This window comes from Convolutriloba macropyga, chromosome 3, assembly GCF_964194025.1.
Source record: "Convolutriloba macropyga chromosome 3, txConMacr16.3, whole genome shotgun sequence".
NCBI lineage: Eukaryota > Metazoa > Xenacoelomorpha > Acoela > Convolutidae > Convolutriloba > Convolutriloba macropyga.
In genome coordinates this window covers 40,605,304-40,625,874 of record NC_134470.1, presented here as the reverse complement: position 1 = coordinate 40,625,874, position 20,571 = coordinate 40,605,304, and the positions used below count along the sequence as shown (strand labels likewise).

Here is a 20,571-nt window from a genome sequence, read left to right as displayed (position 1 = left end):
TTAAAGTTCATTCCGCAGAAGCCTCTTATTAGGGACCTTTACTGCACAAATGAGTTCCTTTGACCTTAAACAAATTCAAATTAAACTTAAGTTTTAAAGTGCAAAAGTCATTTTATTGAGTGAGGTAAGTCACGTATGATCAAAATCAAATCACGCAAATAACCTAAGAACTTTCGCTAAAGCGAGTGAGAAATGACGTCACGCGCGCAAATGCCGTTAGTGAGAGGAAAAAGTCATTCAGAAAATTTGACTTTTTCAGCTTTGCTGTGTGAACAAATGTAAAACGAAAAAAGGCGTCAGACGACGAAACAAAAAAAAACCAAGAGCACCGCAATATAGCTTCGCTCAGCTTACAGCTTCGCAGCTATAAAAAAAATTGCGAAATCTCAATAACAGTTCTCAAGACAATTTACGAAAACAGTTTCTGCTTAAATAATTCAGCCCAAAATTAATAAAAAACACTAAACACACGCAGAACCAAAAACATATTAGAATTGACTAATACTATGAAACTATGTGATGATAAACTTTCAATTATTTCCACTTAAACAATTACCCTACCAACCATTCTAGGTACACATGAAGAACATACTCCGCAAAGCAGACGAACAGAAAATAAACAACTAGGCGAAAAATGTTTAATACTAAACAAAAACCAATATAACAGTTAATTTGAGCCCAGCCAATAGAAACTTCATAAAGAGTACAAAGCCAGTCAAAAAACGTCTGAAGACGCGAAATCACACAAATAGCGTATGATTGCATATAAAATTGCTATTGTCAGAAAAGTTCCCAAACCTATAGTAAAGTAAAGTCAAAACCCAAAAAGCAAAGTCAAAACTAAAAACATAACCGACTAACGTCGGGCGAATTGCTCTCAAACGACCGGCGAGCGGTTGGCTTCGTCAGTAGCTAGCCACGGGGGGGGGGGGGGGTGTACCGGGGCTGATGGGGGGCAATACTGGGTTGGGGGGGCAACAGCGCGGTGGGGGGGGGGGGCTGGAGGCAATAGTGGGGGTTGGGGTCAACAGGGGGGGGGGGGGGGGGGATCTCAACCTCTAAGAACCGCCCTTCACACCATAAGTACAGGTATAAGTCTCCCAAACAGTTTGAGCTGAAACAGCTGAAAGGCTCTAAAAGCACTTAATACCCGCTGGGCGCTACCTGTTTATCCCGTTTTTGCGGACGAAAAGTCAAAAGCGTAAGACGAAAAATCGGTCAAGCGAAATTTCGCATAAAAAAGAAAGACCGACAGGACTAATATAATTGCTACAAACTTCGTTTGAGAGCAATTAAAAACTGCTCCGAAAAACCAATTAACGGATTACGTGTACGGATTTTATAAAACAAAAGAATATACACTGATTTGCCAGAAAAGTTCGCTCAAGGATCCGAAATAGAAATTCAAAAAAAAGTCAAAAATAACAAAAATACTGAGAAGTATAAGCCCATTTAACACTTGAAACGAATTTTGTGGTATCAATTTCTGAAAGCTACATATTAATGCAGCATCGAACAAAAAATGTCGACAAAAAAACTATATTAAAAGCAAACAAAAGGAGTTAAATGGTCGAAAAAACGGCTAAATACAGTTATCTATATGCGCCATTCTCTCAAAAAAAAATTCAAAGTCAAAATGTCTTTCAGTTAACGCAGCGCATGATCAAGAATTTTCTCTCGCTTGACAAAAATCTTTTCACCATGACAGCTTCTCTCACTTCCGCTTTTAGGCCATAATGCCGCATTAACAATACTATTTCCTGTAAAAAACCAGAAAAAGGCCGATAGCAATCCAATGCTCTTCGAGTCGTAAAAACCAAGAAAAGGCCAGTAAAAGCCACCGCTATCGCTTTTTGGCTATTAAAAATGGGATAGAAATATGAGTATGGGATATAAAGGCTTATATGAATTATAACGACATAATTTGTAAAAAAAAAAAGCATTCAGCGATGAATCAATAAGGCCTGTCAAAATTCGCACCGCAGAAGCCTTTTGAGGTGCCTCGATTACACTGTCTCTATTACATATGCCTCTATTACACATGTCCCTTTGACCTAAAATTAAATCAAATTAAACTTGAGTAAAAGTGTAAAAAAACCACTGAGTGAGTTATGTCACGTATGATCAATATCTAATCACGCAAATGACCTAAATATTTTTGCTAAAGTGAGTCTTTAAAACGTGTGAACAGATCTTAGAAAACATAGCAGGACAAGTGCTGATGTACAAATCAAAGAAACTTCATTGACTAAACAAAAACTAGGCCTAGAACGGACTATTAGTGAATTGGGAAAACAATTTCCCAAAAATCAGATAAAAAACAAAATGTCCAAGTGCCACATGTGAACAAAAAACCACTAGCGAGGAAGCGAAAGTTGCTCCAAACAAAAAACTAGGCCTAGAATGAACTATGAATGGATTGGTAACAAAATTTAGAAAAAATCCGATCCAAAAATTGAAAAAAAAACAGTAAAAATCAAAGTGAAATTGCCGCATGCGAACAGAACCACAAGCGAGAAAACGAATTTTTGTTCAAACACTGTACTCCCACTCTGCTTTAAAATAAGAGTGAAAAAATTCACGCGACAAAAACCACTCTATTTGAGCTCCACTTCCTGTTTCGGCCTGACCAAAATCACTACTCCAATTTGACTTCAAAAATCACAAAAATGTGGAAACAGACCTTTAAAAAAGACGGGGCCAATACAATTCAAAGTCTTTAATAGCAAATATCACGAGCAACGCAACATTGCTCCGCTGAGCTTATACCTTTGCAGCTATAAAATGAAAACAATTCATAAAATTTGTTTACGGATTTGTATTTTAGGATCATGTAAACTTTTTACATCCCCCCAAAGAATTTGGGGACAATAATAGTTTTGGAAATAATGATACAGTTGCAAATGTTCGCAGAACCCATTCAAATGTCAGATGTCAAGTAGAAAACTGCATGAAGCTCACCCCGTAAATAAGGGGAATGAAGATGGGATTGAATGGATCGTCGGGTGGCTTCAGGTCGCATTGTATGGCCTGAAGGAGCCAAGAAAGGAACTCATGCTTGTCCAGGATTCCTTCTTCAAACATACACTTGGCCAGACGAGTAGTGTAGTTCCAGACAGAACACTGCTGCTGGTAACTCTCTTCGTTACTCACCAAGTTGACCCTGACAGAAATATATTTTGATCGTAATTATCGCGAAGGTGAAAAATCTCTTAACCAGATTTCTTGTAATGCGTTTCAGTTCAAATTCTTTTTGTTTCATCGATAGCTAAAAGTGACAAAAAATAGCCGGTAGATTGCCGGAAAATAGCCGCGATAGACGCTTGTGGCCTTCCATGAATTGAAACAACTAAAGAAATAAGATAGACAGATCGGTCACCAGTCCTTTAATAGACAACTACACTTTTTGGGTTAGATTCGGACTGTCAATTTTTTGACATATAGTCTAGAGTGAAAAAGCGCTAACAGAGCTTTTTCAGAATTGATATTCGAAATCAAAAGCTCAAGAATAATACTCAAGAATTAGGGCATATAAGTTTGGCACTACTTAGATGCACACTATTTTATGTTCATAAAATTTAAAGTTCCATCAGTGAGTTCAGAAGTCATTTTTGTGAGTGAGGTAAGTCACGCAATTGACCTAAAAGCAGAAAAGACGTCAGACACACAAATTTTAACTGCAAAGCAATAGAAGTCTCAAGTCAATTCCAAGAAGTCGGGTCGTAAGAATCATCGATGGAGACAACGAATTAAAAAAACAAAGCAAGACAAGTCCTGACGTACAATTCAAAGAATTTTCATTGACTTAACAAACAACTAGACCTAGAACGGACAATGAGTGATTGGGAAAACCATTTCTAAAAAAAAATTAGATGAAAAAAACAAAAAAAAACAGAAAATCAATGTCAAAATGATGCTAGTGAGAACAAAAAACCACTATTGAGATATGTAATTTTGATTCTAACAAAAAACTATTGAGAATGAGCTGTGAATGGATTGGGAAAACTACTTACAAAAAAATCGGATCCAAAAAATCGAAAAAACAGTAAAAATCAGTGAAATTGCCGCATGTGAACAAAAAACCGAGAAACCGCATTTTTGTTCAAACTCCGTTTTCTCACTCTACTTGAAAATAAGAGCGAAAAAAATCACGCCGCAAAACCACTCTATTTGCGCTCCACTTCCTGTTTCGGCCTGACCAAAATCACTACTCCAATTTGACTTCAAAAATCACAAAAATGTGGAAACAGATCCTTAAAAAAGACGGGGCCAATACAATTCAAAGTCTTTAATAGCAAACATCACGAGCAACGCAACATTGCTCTGCTGAGCTTATACCTTTGCCGCTATAAAATGACAACAATTCATAAAATTTGTTTACGGATTTGTATTTTAGGATCATGTAAATTTATTACATCCCCCCAAAGAATTTGGGGACAATAATAGTTCTGGAAACTATGATACAGTTGCAAATGTTCGCAGAACCCATTCAAATGTCAGATGTCAAGTAGAAAACTGCATGAAGCTCACCCCGTAAATAAGAGGAATGAAGATGGGATTGAATGGATCGTCGGGTGGCTTCAGGTCGCATTGTATGGCCTAAAGGAGCCAAGAAAGGAACTCATGCTTGTCCAGGATTCCTTCTTCAAACATACACTTGGCCAGACGAGTAGTGTAGTTCCAGACAGAACACTTCTAAAAAAAATTAGATAAAAACAAAAAAAAACAGAAAATCAATGTCAAAATGCTGCTAGTGAGAACAAAAAACCACTAGTGAGATATGTAATTTTGATTCTAACAAAAAACTAGGCCCAGAATGAGCTGTGAATGGATTGGGAAAACTATTTAGAAAAAAATCCGATCCAAAAAATCGAAAAAACAGTAAAAATCAGTGAAATTGCCGCATGTGAACAAAAAACCACTACCGAGAAACCGAATTTTTGTTCAAACTCCGTTTTCTCTCTACTTCAAAATTAGAGCAAAAAAATTAACGCAGCAAAACCACTCGCTTTTTCGCTCCATTTCCTGTTTCGGCGTGACCAAATTCACCACTCCAATTTGACTTCAAAAATCATGCAAAATGTGTAAACAGATATTAAAAGAACATTGCGGGAAGAATTCCTGAAACGACTCGAAGTGGAAACCCACGTGAACACCATCCAACTACTAATCATGCAAAACGTGATGCCTCCACTTATTTATGATTTTCTCGAAACCAAACCATAAAACAAAAAGTAAAAACAAAAAAATCAAATCTGTTAAAATATGATTTAAAAAATCTGATCAAATTTTGTCACAACTTGGGATCCCGAAATAACTATCTCTGCCAAAATTACTTCATCAAAACAACTAATACTTACTAAAACCCCTTAAGTGAATGTTTTAAAAATACTTGAGGCCAAATTATGAAAAAAGCCCTTAAAAACAAAAAACCAAAAAACTGGAAACACAGCCAATAGGGCATCCAGATGCTCGCAAATCAATCGGGAAGTCATAATGGGCTTCGAAACTTGTCTAAAAACAGAAAAGAAAAACAAAAAACTGCAAAAAAATTAAGAAAAATAGTTTCAATTTTCGCCATTTTTTGTCATATTTCTCAACAAATGATTCATAACCAAAATTCCCCATACTTATTACTAAACAACCAGAACAACTATTATGAACCCTAAACCTCAACAAATGCCGTAAAAAATTAAGGAATAGAAACGGCATTCAAAAACATTCAACAAAAAAAACTATAAAAACAAAATGAGTTTTTTTAAAAGTACAAGGAAACATAAAGCCAATTAAGGTTCCTTTGCAATTAGAGCAATGAAAAACTCGCAAAACAATGGGCAAGTTAAAAAAGGGTGAGTAAGACACTTGTCTAAGATTTAAAAAAGAAAAACTGCAAAAAATGAGAAAAATGGTTTAAAATTTCTCAATTTTTCGGTCATTTTTCCTTAGAAAAAAATGTTTTATACCAACAAAACTTTAATCAATTGGTATCTGGAAACTCCTTAAGTAAAAAGCTTCTATTCAAATCCCAATTAAAGCATTAATGCAAAAAACAGGCAAAAAATCATTAAATTTTGTCTAAAAATCAGCAAAACTGATCAAAAACCTCCAAATTAGCATTAAAAATCAAATTAACTACTTGAAACCTTCAATTCCTATCAAAACAAACCTAAAACTAATACAATATCATAATCAAACCTCATAACCATCAAAAGTTGCAAAAAAATGCTTTTAAAAGCCGCACGTGAACAAAAAAAATTTCGCTCGCTTAGAAAAATTTTTTTCACACATCAATTTCTCCCTCTCTCAAAAACAGCGGTGTGAAAAAAAACCACTCTCTTTTCGCTCCGCTCTTCCCTTTTGTTCAGCACCAAAATCACTCCAAATTTTTTCACGCGTTTCCCGCTTAAAAATTCACTCCAAAAATTGATTAAAAAAGGGACTTCTCCAATACTCCTCTTCGAGTCGTAAAAAAGACAGCGCCCCAATACAATTCAAATTCTTTGAATTGTAAAAAACCACGATGTCCCCAATAATAGCCGCTATCTCTTCGCGGCTATTAAACAGAACGTGATACCTGAGCTGATTTTACACATCCAGATCAATCTTTGGGGACTAATTTAGACTACTTATACATGTTATTTACTACTTTTATTTGCCATCCAAAATCAGACGGTCACAAATAAAATTGATAACTGCGAGCTCCCAAACCTTATCAAGATTAAGCTCTCACTTGCCTGTGTTCGTGATCTAGCATTCTCTTGTAGACATTGGACATGAATCTGCACAACTCTTGTGTCCACTCCAAGCCAATGTCTGGAGCCTGGTTTCCACCTAAAATAAAGGGCTGAAATTTCACTAAATTATTACGTAAAACTAAATTTTTCTGTTTCTCACAAAGATACTCTCGGAAGAGGTAATCAAGATTAATACATAGGCAGAGCTAATTCAGGAGCTTAAGTAAGAGATCAAGAAGTAGTTGTCAATAGATAGAGGCATCTAGAAAGTATCCTCGGAAGTACCACTTGCCTCTCGACTTCTTCTTTGATATTTCTTCTTTCTGGGACGCTTTGTGGTAGGCATCCAACTTGATGGTCCAGATGGCCCTAACCATGGGTACCTGGTGTTCCGCAAGTGCAATCAGAAGTTCTTCCTTTTTTTGGAAAGAGGGAATCCTCCTCCCCAGTTGGTAGAGGTCCTTTGTGGGACAGGAAAGATCGTTCATCCAACTCGTCAACTGGGGCTTTACTCGGAAGTGATACTGAAACATCAGTAGTCACATTTTGAAGTACATAAATTCCAAACAAAACATTCATAAGAGAATTTACTCTAAATCTGAATTTTTGCTACCGAGAACAATTCAGCGTGTGGTTATGATAAAGTTATTTTTTAATGCCGAATATCCCTTCTAAATACTTGAATCAAAAACAATTGAGCAGCAAAAGCAATACCATTTGGCATGACTATTGAAAAGGTCCAAAGCCAATTCTCAAATTTTATCTCAAAAATTTACCACAGGAAAAACAAAAAAGTGCATTATTGCTTCCACCAAGCTAGTTAAGAACCTTGTATCAGAGGAGAGCGTCAAACCGAAACCACATGCCAGAGAGGTTTTAATGGTTTTTTATTGATAAAAAGCAAAAACATCTTAAGCATGCCAAGTAGCTCGACTGCTGCTTTTGATGGTATACCGTCGACTATATTAAGTAAAGCGGCTCGTTCATTAGCACCATTCACCCATCTCGTTTTCACATGTTATTAATTCGCAAATTTGGCCAGAGAGAGTTATTGGCCGTTTTCAATACTCGCGATGTTATATTTAACTTTAGAGAACATTCTTTCTGTTTATATATCCGAATATCACAGTAAGGCGGAATCTTAGACAACATAGATTTCGTGCAAAGCAATCATCTAGACGACAATGTGTTAAATCAGATGGTTTTTTGGTCAGAGAGCCTCCCAGTTACTAGTGGTGTTCCTCAGAGAAGCGTGTTAGGACTGTTACAGTTATGAGCCTATTATAAATTTGTCTAATAATTCAGCTAAAAGCGGATAATTACAATATTAAAATTTCTCTGGATAATATACTTCTAGGTAAGCTCTTCGCTTAATAATATTATTAATCTGGAAATTGTGGTATCCAAAACGTTAAAGTGGAGTCCTCATACTCATCCGATAATAGTAAAAACTCGCCGATCGTTCAATTGCCTGAAGCACAGTGTTCCGTTCAGCCTCCCATCAGGAGTTAAACGCAATTTAATCAATGTATGTGTTTTGACTTCTATATGGATACAAGGCTTGGTTTCCTGAAATTTCTGATCTATGATGATTAGAACAGCTCATTATCCCTAGCTTGCAATGGTGTTTTGGTTACAATGACTACTCCTTCCTGCTAAAATTATCTTAAACAAGTAAGCATGAAGAAAATACTCTGCAAAGTAGATAAACCGAAAATCAACAACTAGGCGAAAAAATTTTCAAATTTAAATAAAAATGAATGCAAACACGAATATATAAAAACGGTAGCCAATAGAAACGTTAAAGAGAGTACAAAAACTGTTTAAAAAGCGTCCGAAAACACAAACTCACTTAAAAAGCTTGATTGCATATAAAAGCAGATTGTATATATTGTCAGAAAAGTTCCCAGAAGAATTCATAAATGATTGATGTTGTCAGACAAGTCGCCAAACGTATAAAAATTTGCTAATAAGGTTCAGAAAAACCACTACCAAAAAGTAAAATGAATACTAAAAAACTGCTTCACCAATTAACGGATTACTACGTGTAGAATCACGATTGGTTCAATGCATGAGCTGTCACAGGGACGTTACAATATACACTGACTTTACGGGTAAAGTTCGCTCAAGGATCCAAGAGGAAACTAAATATAAAACATACCTAGCAGACTGCCGGAAAAAAGCCGCCGTTGATTTCCATAGACATGTTTGGGATTGAAAGAAGAAAATAATTAAATGATTTTTCTACACAAACAATTTTAAAGTGCGAACTACTGTGATGTCATTTTGGAGCTGAAGATACTCCTGTTTCGTAGTGAGACAAAAACGGGGGCTAGGATCAATACCAATGAGGATTAGAGATGGTAACCAAGATTAACGGGAATCTACAATTGGGCTTTATGGGTTTATCCCGTTTCTAATTCTGATTTATTTTTCTGATACTGAATCTGTTCATTTTGAATATGCTGTCTAAAAACACTTTTAACAGAATGAGAAAAGAGTGAAACTATCCTAGAGTAATCAAAAAGATTTCACGCAAAATGTTGAGAAGCTGTGAACTAAGGTAAAGCAACAAAATTTTTATTCGACGAAATAAAAAAATAGGAGCGCTATAATAGCCGGCTGAGAAGCTGAGGCGGCTATTAAAAATCAAAAGAAAACTAAAATATTAAGAACTATGTGCCCATTTAACACTTGAATCGTATTATTAGGCTCTACAAAAACATTGTGGTATCAATTTCAGAACGTTACAAATTATGTTCATTGACTAAACAAAAATCTAGAGCTAGAAAGGACGATGAACCGAGTAGGAAAAACCATTTAGAATGAAATCTGATGAAAAATATGAAACAACAGTAGTAATCAAAGTCAAATTGCGGCTAGCGAAAAATTTTTCCCACGCGTTATTGACCTTGACATCAAGTTTTAAATACACTCCACATTTTATTTATTAAGCGATCATGGCTTGATAACATTTCACAGTCATCCTTCTGTCTTAATAGGAAAATTAAAAAAATACATAGATTTCAGAAATTCAAAATTATTTTAATTGAATTTCAAACATTAAATGTCAAACAATAAATCAGTTTTAAACACGAAATTTAATCACTGAACTTTGAGCAGAGAAAGAATTTTTCTACAAAATATAAACAAACACAAAAACCAAAGCCAAATCGGACAAAATTGCAAGAAAAGGATTAGTAAGTGTACAATTTTATAAAACAAGACGTCACGTTCAGAATAGTTGTCGAGTGCACGAATTGTCAAACTGACGTTGCCATATATACCGACTTTTTCGGAAAAAAGTTCTCCCGCATTTAAAATAAAAATAAAAGTCAAAATGCCGCATGTGAACAAAAGCCACGAGAGAGAAAGGGAATTTTTGTTCAAACACGGTTTTCTCACTTTGCTTTAAATTAGAGTGAAAATATTTCACACGGCAAAATCACTCGCTTTTTCGCTCCACTTCCTGTTTCGGCAAAACCAAACTCACCTCTCCAATTTGACTTGAAAAATCATGAAAATGTGAAAACAGATCTTAATTTAAAAAGACAGCGCCTCAATACAATTCAATTTCTTTGATTTGTAAAAACTAATAACAGCCCCAGCTATCGCTTTGCGGCTATTAACGAGACAATATTTTCTTCCTTAACTGGCCATCTGGCTCAGATATTGACGGCCACCTTCTAGGTACCGAATCGGAGTTATTCGCTGATTTAGCCTGATTTTCAGGAGCTCCAGGAGCTCATTTTCAGACAATCTCAATTCTTACAAGCACTCTCCATCTTTGTGGTATGAACCACAATATTTTTGTTACCATTTTGAAGTTCACTCTACAGTAGAGTTTTTCAGAGCTGCTCTTGGCTCTGTTGCTCAGCCAATTCTAGTTCCAACCTCGGCACTGTCCCCAGATATAAAATACAAGCTTCTCTCTTTCTTCAAGCTGTTCTACTCGAACAAATTTGGCTTTAAAATTTTAGCTCTTGCCTTTTTTCATGTTGCAAATACCATTTTTATATTCCGCGGGTTTAGGGAAAGTCAATCAACTATAGTTGACTTAGGAACAGTGTACCAAATTATGTAAGCTTTCATAACAGACAATTACCATATCAGTGTCTCGGACTATATCGATGACCGAGGTTGGGAGCAATCGTGCGGGTTTACGTGTGGAAAGTAGTGGGTAAAACAAGGAAATCAACTACTAGCAAAATTTGGCCTGTTCTCCAAACGCTAATCGCGCATGTCGAATAGGGCCAAATTTCACTACTTGTTGATTTCCTTGTTTTATCCACTACTATATAATAGCTCTATATTCACTTCTTTTATATTTTAAATCTTTCATTTCTTGTCTCACTTGGTGCAAACCACTAGTGTCGAGTTAAGCTGGTAATTAATCGTTATCAGACGGATAGTTTGGGTTCTATCAGCGAAACTGCTTCACAGATCCCCACTGACTCCAGTGGACGTCCCCAGATACTAGTATAAAACTAGTGAGACCGTGTAACAAGCACGTAAACAAACTTGCGAAAAAACTTGAACAAAAAAGAAAACTTGAACAAAAATTGAAAGAAATATTAAAATAATAAAAATTTTCATATATCCCCTAATCAATATTTAATCAATTTAAAATTAAAACTTTCTGTCTCACTTGGTGTAGTGGTTAAATCATCGACTCTAGTTAAGTTGTTTTAGCAAACGGAAGGTTTGGGGTTCCTTCCTCACTGACTCCAGTGAACGTCCCCCGACTTTGATGAAATACTATAAAACTAAGTGAGATAAAAAAAACCAAATTCACAGTTCTTAAAAAGGATGATTCCTGCTGTGAGAATGTATATGGGGACACATTGTGGTGCGTATACAGTCAAAAACACTGAGATCGGTGGAAACAATGATTAGTGTTTTTCAGTGTAACTTGAATAAAAAAACCAGCTTATTATTTATTCTAAATCTGATATTAATTAAGAAAAAATGTCTAAATCTAAAATATCAATAAAACCCAAAAACTACATGACAGATAAATTAAAAGAAGAATAATTAGCTTCTTGAAAATTATACTTATAAACATGCTCTCTGAATTGATTTCTAGTATGGCCATATCTATATCTATGAAGATAAATACATAGTCTACATTTCCTATTTCTAAATCTATATAGTGATATATGTTTATAAACATTACACATACTACATACTAGCTATTGATCAGGATCAGAATAATGATATCCCAAATGTTCTATATAATCTTTCACTTTAACCATATTTTTACATACAAAACAAGAATATTCTAATTCTTTACAATTATTACAACATTCTTTCCAAGGTTTAATTATACACTTATTGCATTTCATTTTCATTTTTCGAAAAATTATTTTTTGATTATTTCCCTAAATAAATACATCATGACTCAATCAACTAACACTAGTGTCATAAACTTCTGCGATGTCTGTAATCTATCCTTTGAATCAAAGAAGGGTTTATACAGGCATCAATCATACGATCTCAAACATAAGGAACTATTGGAGAATATGTTTGAGTCTGAAGAAGAAGAAATCTCGGAGAGGGTGTATAATTCGGATGAAGATGATTATTATTAAAATTACAGCCAAAACCGAAAACAACATCTTCTCTAAAATTAGATCGGTGAAGCCATTTCACGGATATGAATGTAAAAAATGTCATGAAGAATTTAGGAATAAAAAAGCTCTAACTACTCACTCATATAGTCATAATCGTAAGTATCTAGAAAACACAGAAGACTTCGATATAAACTCCAGTCAGAATATGAGAGAGTTTTATATTACAGATAAAGGTGGGAATTACATTGAAGATATAGATGAAGCAACTAATTACTCTATAGAAGAAATTAAAAACTGTTACCAGTTCAGAAAAGTTAAGAGTTTTAAATATAAGATCACAGCCGAGTGAGAGTATAAAAAGAGAACCGAAGAAGAAGTTAAAACTACTAAAATATTTTTCAATACTGACTATATTATTAATAACGCAATATATGAAAATGGAGACTTAAAGTATTGGCTAGATAATGAAAAGGAAAAATATGAAGGTTATGGTTATGATTTCGAGTTTCTTGGAATAAGAAGTATTCAGTTAAACATTGAACCAATTAAAGCATCTATTGGTACCCATATAGATTTACCAGCTGATCTCAAAAACTCTAAATCAAAATTGAATATACGAAGTTATAATTACAACTGCTTGCAACTAACTATCACCGCATGGTTACATCCAGTCATAGGTAATACAACTCGAGAAAGTAATTATGTAGACAAACTAATTGAACCAAGACAACAACATGAAGATGACTTCGGCTATATATTGGTTATACACCCCCTGTGGTAATGGGAAAGTAGAATTACATAAACAAGTGGATGATTTTAATAAAAATAGAAAAGATGTAAGAATACTAGTTTGGAGTAATGGTCAAATAGAACACTGTGCCCTAATAAAAAATAAAGAAACCCTGTTAGATCGCCCAAATAAAAATAACATTAAATATTATTATTGCGATAGGTGTACCTATTGGTTTAAATCACAAAATAAATATGATAAACACGAATGCAACAACTCAATCAAACCAGAGATTGTTTGCCCTAAAAAAAACATATTACTTTTATAAATGAACACAAACGACAGAATATAAAAATATTATAACTGCCGATATAGACTGTTGCATTGTTGAAGTCTCAACTAATGGTTATGGCGAAGCATCGGTGAAACCGGTTCCCGGATGGTCAGCGACCCATAAATATGTAATAGCTAAACATATTCCAATAGCTGTGGTTTACACCTGGCAAGGTAACTTCAAGCACTACTTCGGTCTAGGCTGCATCAAAAGATTTGCTAGAGATCTATTAGAAATAGAAACAGAGAATAATTTCAAACATAATGAAAAGATGATATTGACAGATGAAGATAAATTGTATCATGAAACTAATAACACTTGTCATATCAGCAGCAAAACATGTATTAATTAAGTAAGAGATCATTGTAATGAAACTGGTAAATATAGAGGATCAGCATGTAAAATATGTAATCTAAGATAAAAACAACAAAACTTCATTCCAGTAATATTCCATAATGGCTCTGGCTATGACTTCAACCTACTATACAGTGAACTCTTCAAACAGAATAATGATAAAAGAAAAGTAGATAGCATACAACTAGCTGCCGGTAAGTCTAAGATGTTTAGCATTGGTTGTCTTAAATTCCTAGATAGTTATAACTTCTTAGCTATGCCTCTAGATCAAATGGCAAAGATATATGGGTGTAAAAATAAAACATTATATCCATATTAATACTTTGGTTTGGATGAGTTGGGCACCATGACGAAGTCGTATGGTAGTGGAACTACCAGTGGTAGCAAAGCTACCTATGATGAAGCTATAGGAAATCTAAAAATAGAAGACTTCAAATCCTCACTACATAATAAATTACCAACACAAGAAGAAGTCAATAGCTTTAATAAAGACAACAATCATAAAACGGGTAAAGATCTAACTATAGAGCATTTACAGAATGATGTTGAAATTTTAGACTACTGCATGAATGAATATGTCAAATTAAGTATGAAAGAATTTGGACTCAACCCACTACACTATGTAAGTCTACCAGGTTATAGTTTTGATTGTTGGTTAATGTCAAGCGGTGTTACATTAGGTACATAGCAAGATAAACAAATGCTAGATTCTGTTGGAGCAAAAAGAGGTGGTATATGTGGAATAATGGGTGATAGATGTTAATAGTAATAATATGGCAGAGCATGACCGAAAGTCTATCTGGTACATGGACGCAAACAACCTCTATGGTTATGCAATGATGCAAAAGTTACCTAATAAGGATTTTGAGTTTTTTACTACTACTCTAGATCCGTAAAAACTCGCCGATCGTTCAATTGCCTGAAGCACAGTGTTCCGTTCAGCCTCCCATCAGGAGTTAAACGCAATTTAATCAATGTATGTGTTTTGACTTCTATATGGATACAAGGCTTGGTTTCCTGAAATTTCTGATCTATGATGATTAGAACAGCTCATTATCCCTAGCTTGCAATGGTGTTTTGGTTACAATGACTACTCCTTCCTGCTAAAATTATCTTAAACAAGTAAGCATGAAGAAAATACTCTGCAAAGTAGATAAACCGAAAATCAACAACTAGGCGAAAAAATTTTCAAATTTAAATAAAAATGAATGCAAACACGAATATATAAAAACGGTAGCCAATAGAAACGTTAAAGAGAGTACAAAAACTGTTTAAAAAGCGTCCGAAAACACAAACTCACTTAAAAAGCTTGATTGCATATAAAAGCAGATTGTATATATTGTCAGAAAAGTTCCCAGAAGAATTCATAAATGATTGATGTTGTCAGACAAGTCGCCAAACGTATAAAAATTTGCTAATAAGGTTCAGAAAAACCACTACCAAAAAGTAAAATGAATACTAAAAAACTGCTTCACCAATTAACGGATTACTACGTGTAGAATCACGATTGGTTCAATGCATGAGCTGTCACAGGGACGTTACAATATACACTGACTTTACGGGTAAAGTTCGCTCAAGGATCCAAGAGGAAACTAAATATAAAACATACCTAGCAGACTGCCGGAAAAAAGCCGCCGTTGATTTCCATAGACATGTTTGGGATTGAAAGAAGAAAATAATTAAATGATTTTTCTACACAAACAATTTTAAAGTGCGAACTACTGTGATGTCATTTTGGAGCTGAAGATACTCCTGTTTCGTAGTGAGACAAAAACGGGGGCTAGGATCAATACCAATGAGGATTAGAGATGGTAACCAAGATTAACGGGAATCTACAATTGGGCTTTATGGGTTTATCCCGTTTCTAATTCTGATTTATTTTTCTGATACTGAATCTGTTCATTTTGAATATGCTGTCTAAAAACACTTTTAACAGAATGAGAAAAGAGTGAAACTATCCTAGAGTAATCAAAAAGATTTCACGCAAAATGTTGAGAAGCTGTGAACTAAGGTAAAGCAACAAAATTTTTATTCGACGAAATAAAAAAATAGGAGCGCTATAATAGCCGGCTGAGAAGCTGAGGCGGCTATTAAAAATCAAAAGAAAACTAAAATATTAAGAACTATGTGCCCATTTAACACTTGAATCGTATTATTAGGCTCTACAAAAACATTGTGGTATCAATTTCAGAACGTTACAAATTATGTTCATTGACTAAACAAAAATCTAGAGCTAGAAAGGACGATGAACCGAGTAGGAAAAACCATTTAGAATGAAATCTGATGAAAAATATGAAACAACAGTAGTAATCAAAGTCAAATTGCGGCTAGCGAAAAATTTTTCCCACGCGTTATTGACCTTGACATCAAGTTTTAAATACACTCCACATTTTATTTATTAAGCGATCATGGCTTGATAACATTTCACAGTCATCCTTCTGTCTTAATAGGAAAATTAAAAAAATACATAGATTTCAGAAATTCAAAATTATTTTAATTGAATTTCAAACATTAAATGTCAAACAATAAATCAGTTTTAAACACGAAATTTAATCACTGAACTTTGAGCAGAGAAAGAATTTTTCTACAAAATATAAACAAACACAAAAACCAAAGCCAAATCGGACAAAATTGCAAGAAAAGGATTAGTAAGTGTACAATTTTATAAAACAAGACGTCACGTTCAGAATAGTTGTCGAGTGCACGAATTGTCAAACTGACGTTGCCATATATACCGACTTTTTCGGAAAAAAGTTCTCCCGCATTTAAAATAAAAATAAAAGTCAAAATGCCGCATGTGAACAAAAGCCACGAGAGAGAAAGGGAATTTTTGTTCAAACACGGTTTTCTCACTTTGCTTTAAATTAGAGTGAAAATATTTCACACGGCAAAATCACTCGCTTTTTCGCTCCACTTCCTGTTTCGGCAAAACCAAACTCACCTCTCCAATTTGACTTGAAAAATCATGAAAATGTGAAAACAGATCTTAATTTAAAAAGACAGCGCCTCAATACAATTCAATTTCTTTGATTTGTAAAAACTAATAACAGCCCCAGCTATCGCTTTGCGGCTATTAACGAGACAAAATTTTCTTCCTTAACTGGCCATCTGGCTCAGATATTGACGGCCACCTTCTAGGTACCGAATCGGAGTTATTCGCTGATTTAGCCTGATTGTCAGGAGCTCCAGGAGCTCATTTTCAGACAATCTCAATTCTTACAAGCACTCTCCATCTTTGTGGTATGAACCACAATATTTTTGTTACCATTTTGAAGTTCACTCTACAGTAGAGTTTTTCAGAGCTGCTCTTGGCTCTGTTGCTCAGCCAATTCTAGTTCCAACCTCGGCACTGTCCCCAGATATAAAATACAAGCTTCTCTCTTTCTTCAAGCTGTTCTACTCGAACAAATTTGGCTTTAAAATTTTAGCTCTTGCCTTTTTTCATGTTGCAAATACCATTTTTATATTCCGCGGGTTTAGGGAAAGTCAATCAACTATAGTTGACTTAGGAACAGTGTACCAAATTATGTAAGCTTTCATAACAGACAATTACCATATCAGTGTCTCGGACTATATCGATGACCGAGGTTGGGAGCAATCGTGCGGGTTTACGTGTGGAAAGTAGTGGGTAAAACAAGGAAATCAACTACTAGCAAAATTTGGCCTGTTCTCCAAACGCTAATCGCGCATGTCGAATAGGGCCAAATTTCACTACTTGTTGATTTCCTTGTTTTATCCACTACTATATAATAGCTCTATATTCACTTCTTTTATATTTTAAATCTTTCATTTCTTGTCTCACTTGGTGCAAACCACTAGTGTCGAGTTAAGCTGGTAATTAATCGTTATCAGACGGATAGTTTGGGTTCTATCAGCGAAACTGCTTCACAGATCCCCACTGACTCCAGTGGACGTCCCCAGATACTAGTATAAAACTAGTGAGACCGTGTAACAAGCACGTAAACAAACTTGCGAAAAAACTTGAACAAAAAAGAAAACTTGAACAAAAATTGAAAGAAATATTAAAATAATAAAAATTTTCATATATCCCCTAATCAATATTTAATCAATTTAAAATTAAAACTTTCTGTCTCACTTGGTGTAGTGGTTAAATCATCGACTCTAGTTAAGTTGTTTTAGCAAACGGAAGGTTTGGGGTTCCTTCCTCACTGACTCCAGTGAACGTCCCCCGACTTTGATGAAATACTATAAAACTAAGTGAGATAAAAAAAACCAAATTCACAGTTCTTAAAAAGGATGATTCCTGCTGTGAGAATGTATATGGGGACACATTGTGGTGCGTATACAGTCAAAAACACTGAGATCGGTGGAAACAATGATTAGTGTTTTTCAGTGTAACTTGAATAAAAAAACCAGCTTATTATTTATTCTAAATCTGGTATTAATTAAGAAAAAATGTCTAAATCTAAAATATCAATAAAACCCAAAAACTACATGACAGATAAATTAAAAGAAGAATAATTAGCTTCTTGAAAATTATACTTATAAACATGCTCTCTGAATTGATTTCTAGTATGGCCATATCTATATCTATGAAGATAAATACATAGTCTACATTTCCTATTTCTAAATCTATATAGTGATATATGTTTATAAACATTACACATACTACATACTAGCTATTGATCAGGATCAGAATAATGATATCCCAAATGTTCTATATAATCTTTCACTTTAACCATATTTTTACATACAAAACAAGAATATTCTAATTCTTTACAATTATTACAACATTCTTTCCAAGGTTTAATTATACACTTATTGCATTTCATTTTCATTTTTCGAAAAATTATTTTTTGATTATTTCCCTAAATAAATACATCATGACTCAATCAACTAACACTAGTGTCATAAACTTCTGCGATGTCTGTAATCTATCCTTTGAATCAAAGAAGGGTTTATACAGGCATCAATCATACGATCTCAAACATAAGGAACTATTGGAGAATATGTTTGAGTCTGAAGAAGAAGAAATCTCGGAGAGGGTGTATAATTCGGATGAAGATGATTATTATTAAAATTACAGCCAAAACCGAAAACAACATCTTCTCTAAAATTAGATCGGTGAAGCCATTTCACGGATATGAATGTAAAAAATGTCATGAAGAATTTAGGAATAAAAAAGCTCTAACTACTCACTCATATAGTCATAATCGTAAGTATCTAGAAAACACAGAAGACTTCGATATAAACTCCAGTCAGAATATGAGAGAGTTTTATATTACAGATAAAGGTGGGAATTACATTGAAGATATAGATGAAGCAACTAATTACTCTATAGAAGAAATTAAAAACTGTTACCAGTTCAGAAAAGTTAAGAGTTTTAAATATAAGATCACAGCCGAGTGAGAGTATAAAAAGAGAACCAAAGAAGAAGTTAAAACTACTAAAATATTTTTCAATACTGACTATATTATTAATAACGCAATATATGAAAATGGAGACTTAAAGTATTGGCTAGATAATGAAAAGGAAAAATATGAAGGTTATGGTTATGATTTCGAGTTTCTTGGAATAAGAAGTATTCAGTTAAACATTGAACCAATTAAAGCATCTATTGGTACCCATATAGATTTACCAGCTGATCTCAAAAACTCTAAATCAAAATTGAATATACGAAGTTATAATTACAACTGCTTGCAACTAACTATCACCGCATGGTTACATCCAGTCATAGGTAATACAACTCGAGAAAGTAACTATGTAGACAAACTAATTGAACCAAGACAACAACATGAAGATGACTTCGGCTATATATTGGTTATACACCCCCTGTGGTAATGGGAAAGTAGAATTACATAAACAAGTGGATGATTTTAATAAAAATAGAAAAGATGTAAGAATACTAGTTTGGAGTAATGGTCAAATAGAACACTGTGCCCTAATAAAAAATAAAGAAACCCTGTTAGATCGCCCAAATAAAAATAACATTAAATATTATTATTGCGATAGGTGTACCTATTGGTTTAAATCACAAAATAAATATGATAAACACGAATGCAACAACTCAATCAAACCAGAGATTGTTTGCCCTAAAAAAAACATATTACTTTTATAAATGAACACAAACGACAGAATATAAAAATATTATAACTGCCGATATAGACTGTTGCATTGTTGAAGTCTCAACTAATGGTTATGGCGAAGCATCGGTGAAACCGGTTCCCGGATGGTCAGCGACCCATAAATATGTAATAGCTAAACATATTCCAATAGCTGTGGTTTACACCTGGCAAGGTAACTTCAAGCACTACTTCGGTCTAGGCTGCATCAAAAGATTTGCTAGAGATCTATTAGAAATAGAAACAGAGAATAATTTCAAACATAATGAAAAGATGATATTGACAGATGAAGATAAATTGTATCATGAAACTAATAACACTTGTCATATCAGCAGCAAAACATGTATTAATTAAGTAAGAGATCATTGTAATGAAACTGGTAAATATAGAGGATCAGCATGTAAAATATGTAATCTAAGATAAAAACAACAAAACTTCATTCCAGTAATATTCCATAATGGCTCTGGCTATGACTTCAACCTACTATACAGTGAACTCTTCAAACAGAATAATGATAAAAGAAAAGTAGATAGCATACAACTAGCTGCCGGTAAGTCTAAGATGTTTAGCATTGGTTGTCTTAAATTCCTAGATAGTTATAACTTCTTAGCTATGCCTCTAGATCAAATGGCAAAGATATATGGGTGTAAAAATAAAACATTATATCCATATTAATACTTTGGTTTGGATGAGTTGGGCACCATGACGAAGTCGTATGGTAGTGGAACTACCAGTGGTAGCAAAGCTACCTATGATGAAGCTA

The 20,571-nt window shown here is 34.3% G+C and overlaps 1 protein-coding gene across 2 annotated transcripts in view; it reads right to left on the bottom strand.

The window, feature by feature from the left end:
- Positions 1-20,571, bottom strand: part of LOC142336205 (mediator of RNA polymerase II transcription subunit 12-like protein) — a 305,636-nt gene that overhangs the window by 232,301 nt on the left and 52,764 nt on the right. The window contains exons 4-6 of one of the 2 annotated variants that reach the window (XM_075384862.1): positions 7,027-7,258; positions 6,735-6,831; positions 2,962-3,163 (exon numbers count right to left, since the gene is read on the bottom strand). In XM_075384862.1, coding sequence (XP_075240977.1) covers positions 2,962-3,163; positions 6,735-6,831; positions 7,027-7,258 — 531 coding nt within the window. Of the gene's footprint in view, positions 1-2,961; positions 3,164-4,530; positions 4,692-6,734; positions 6,832-7,026; positions 7,259-20,571 lie in introns of those variants that run through there. The other variant, XM_075384864.1, reaches the window with a different exon arrangement.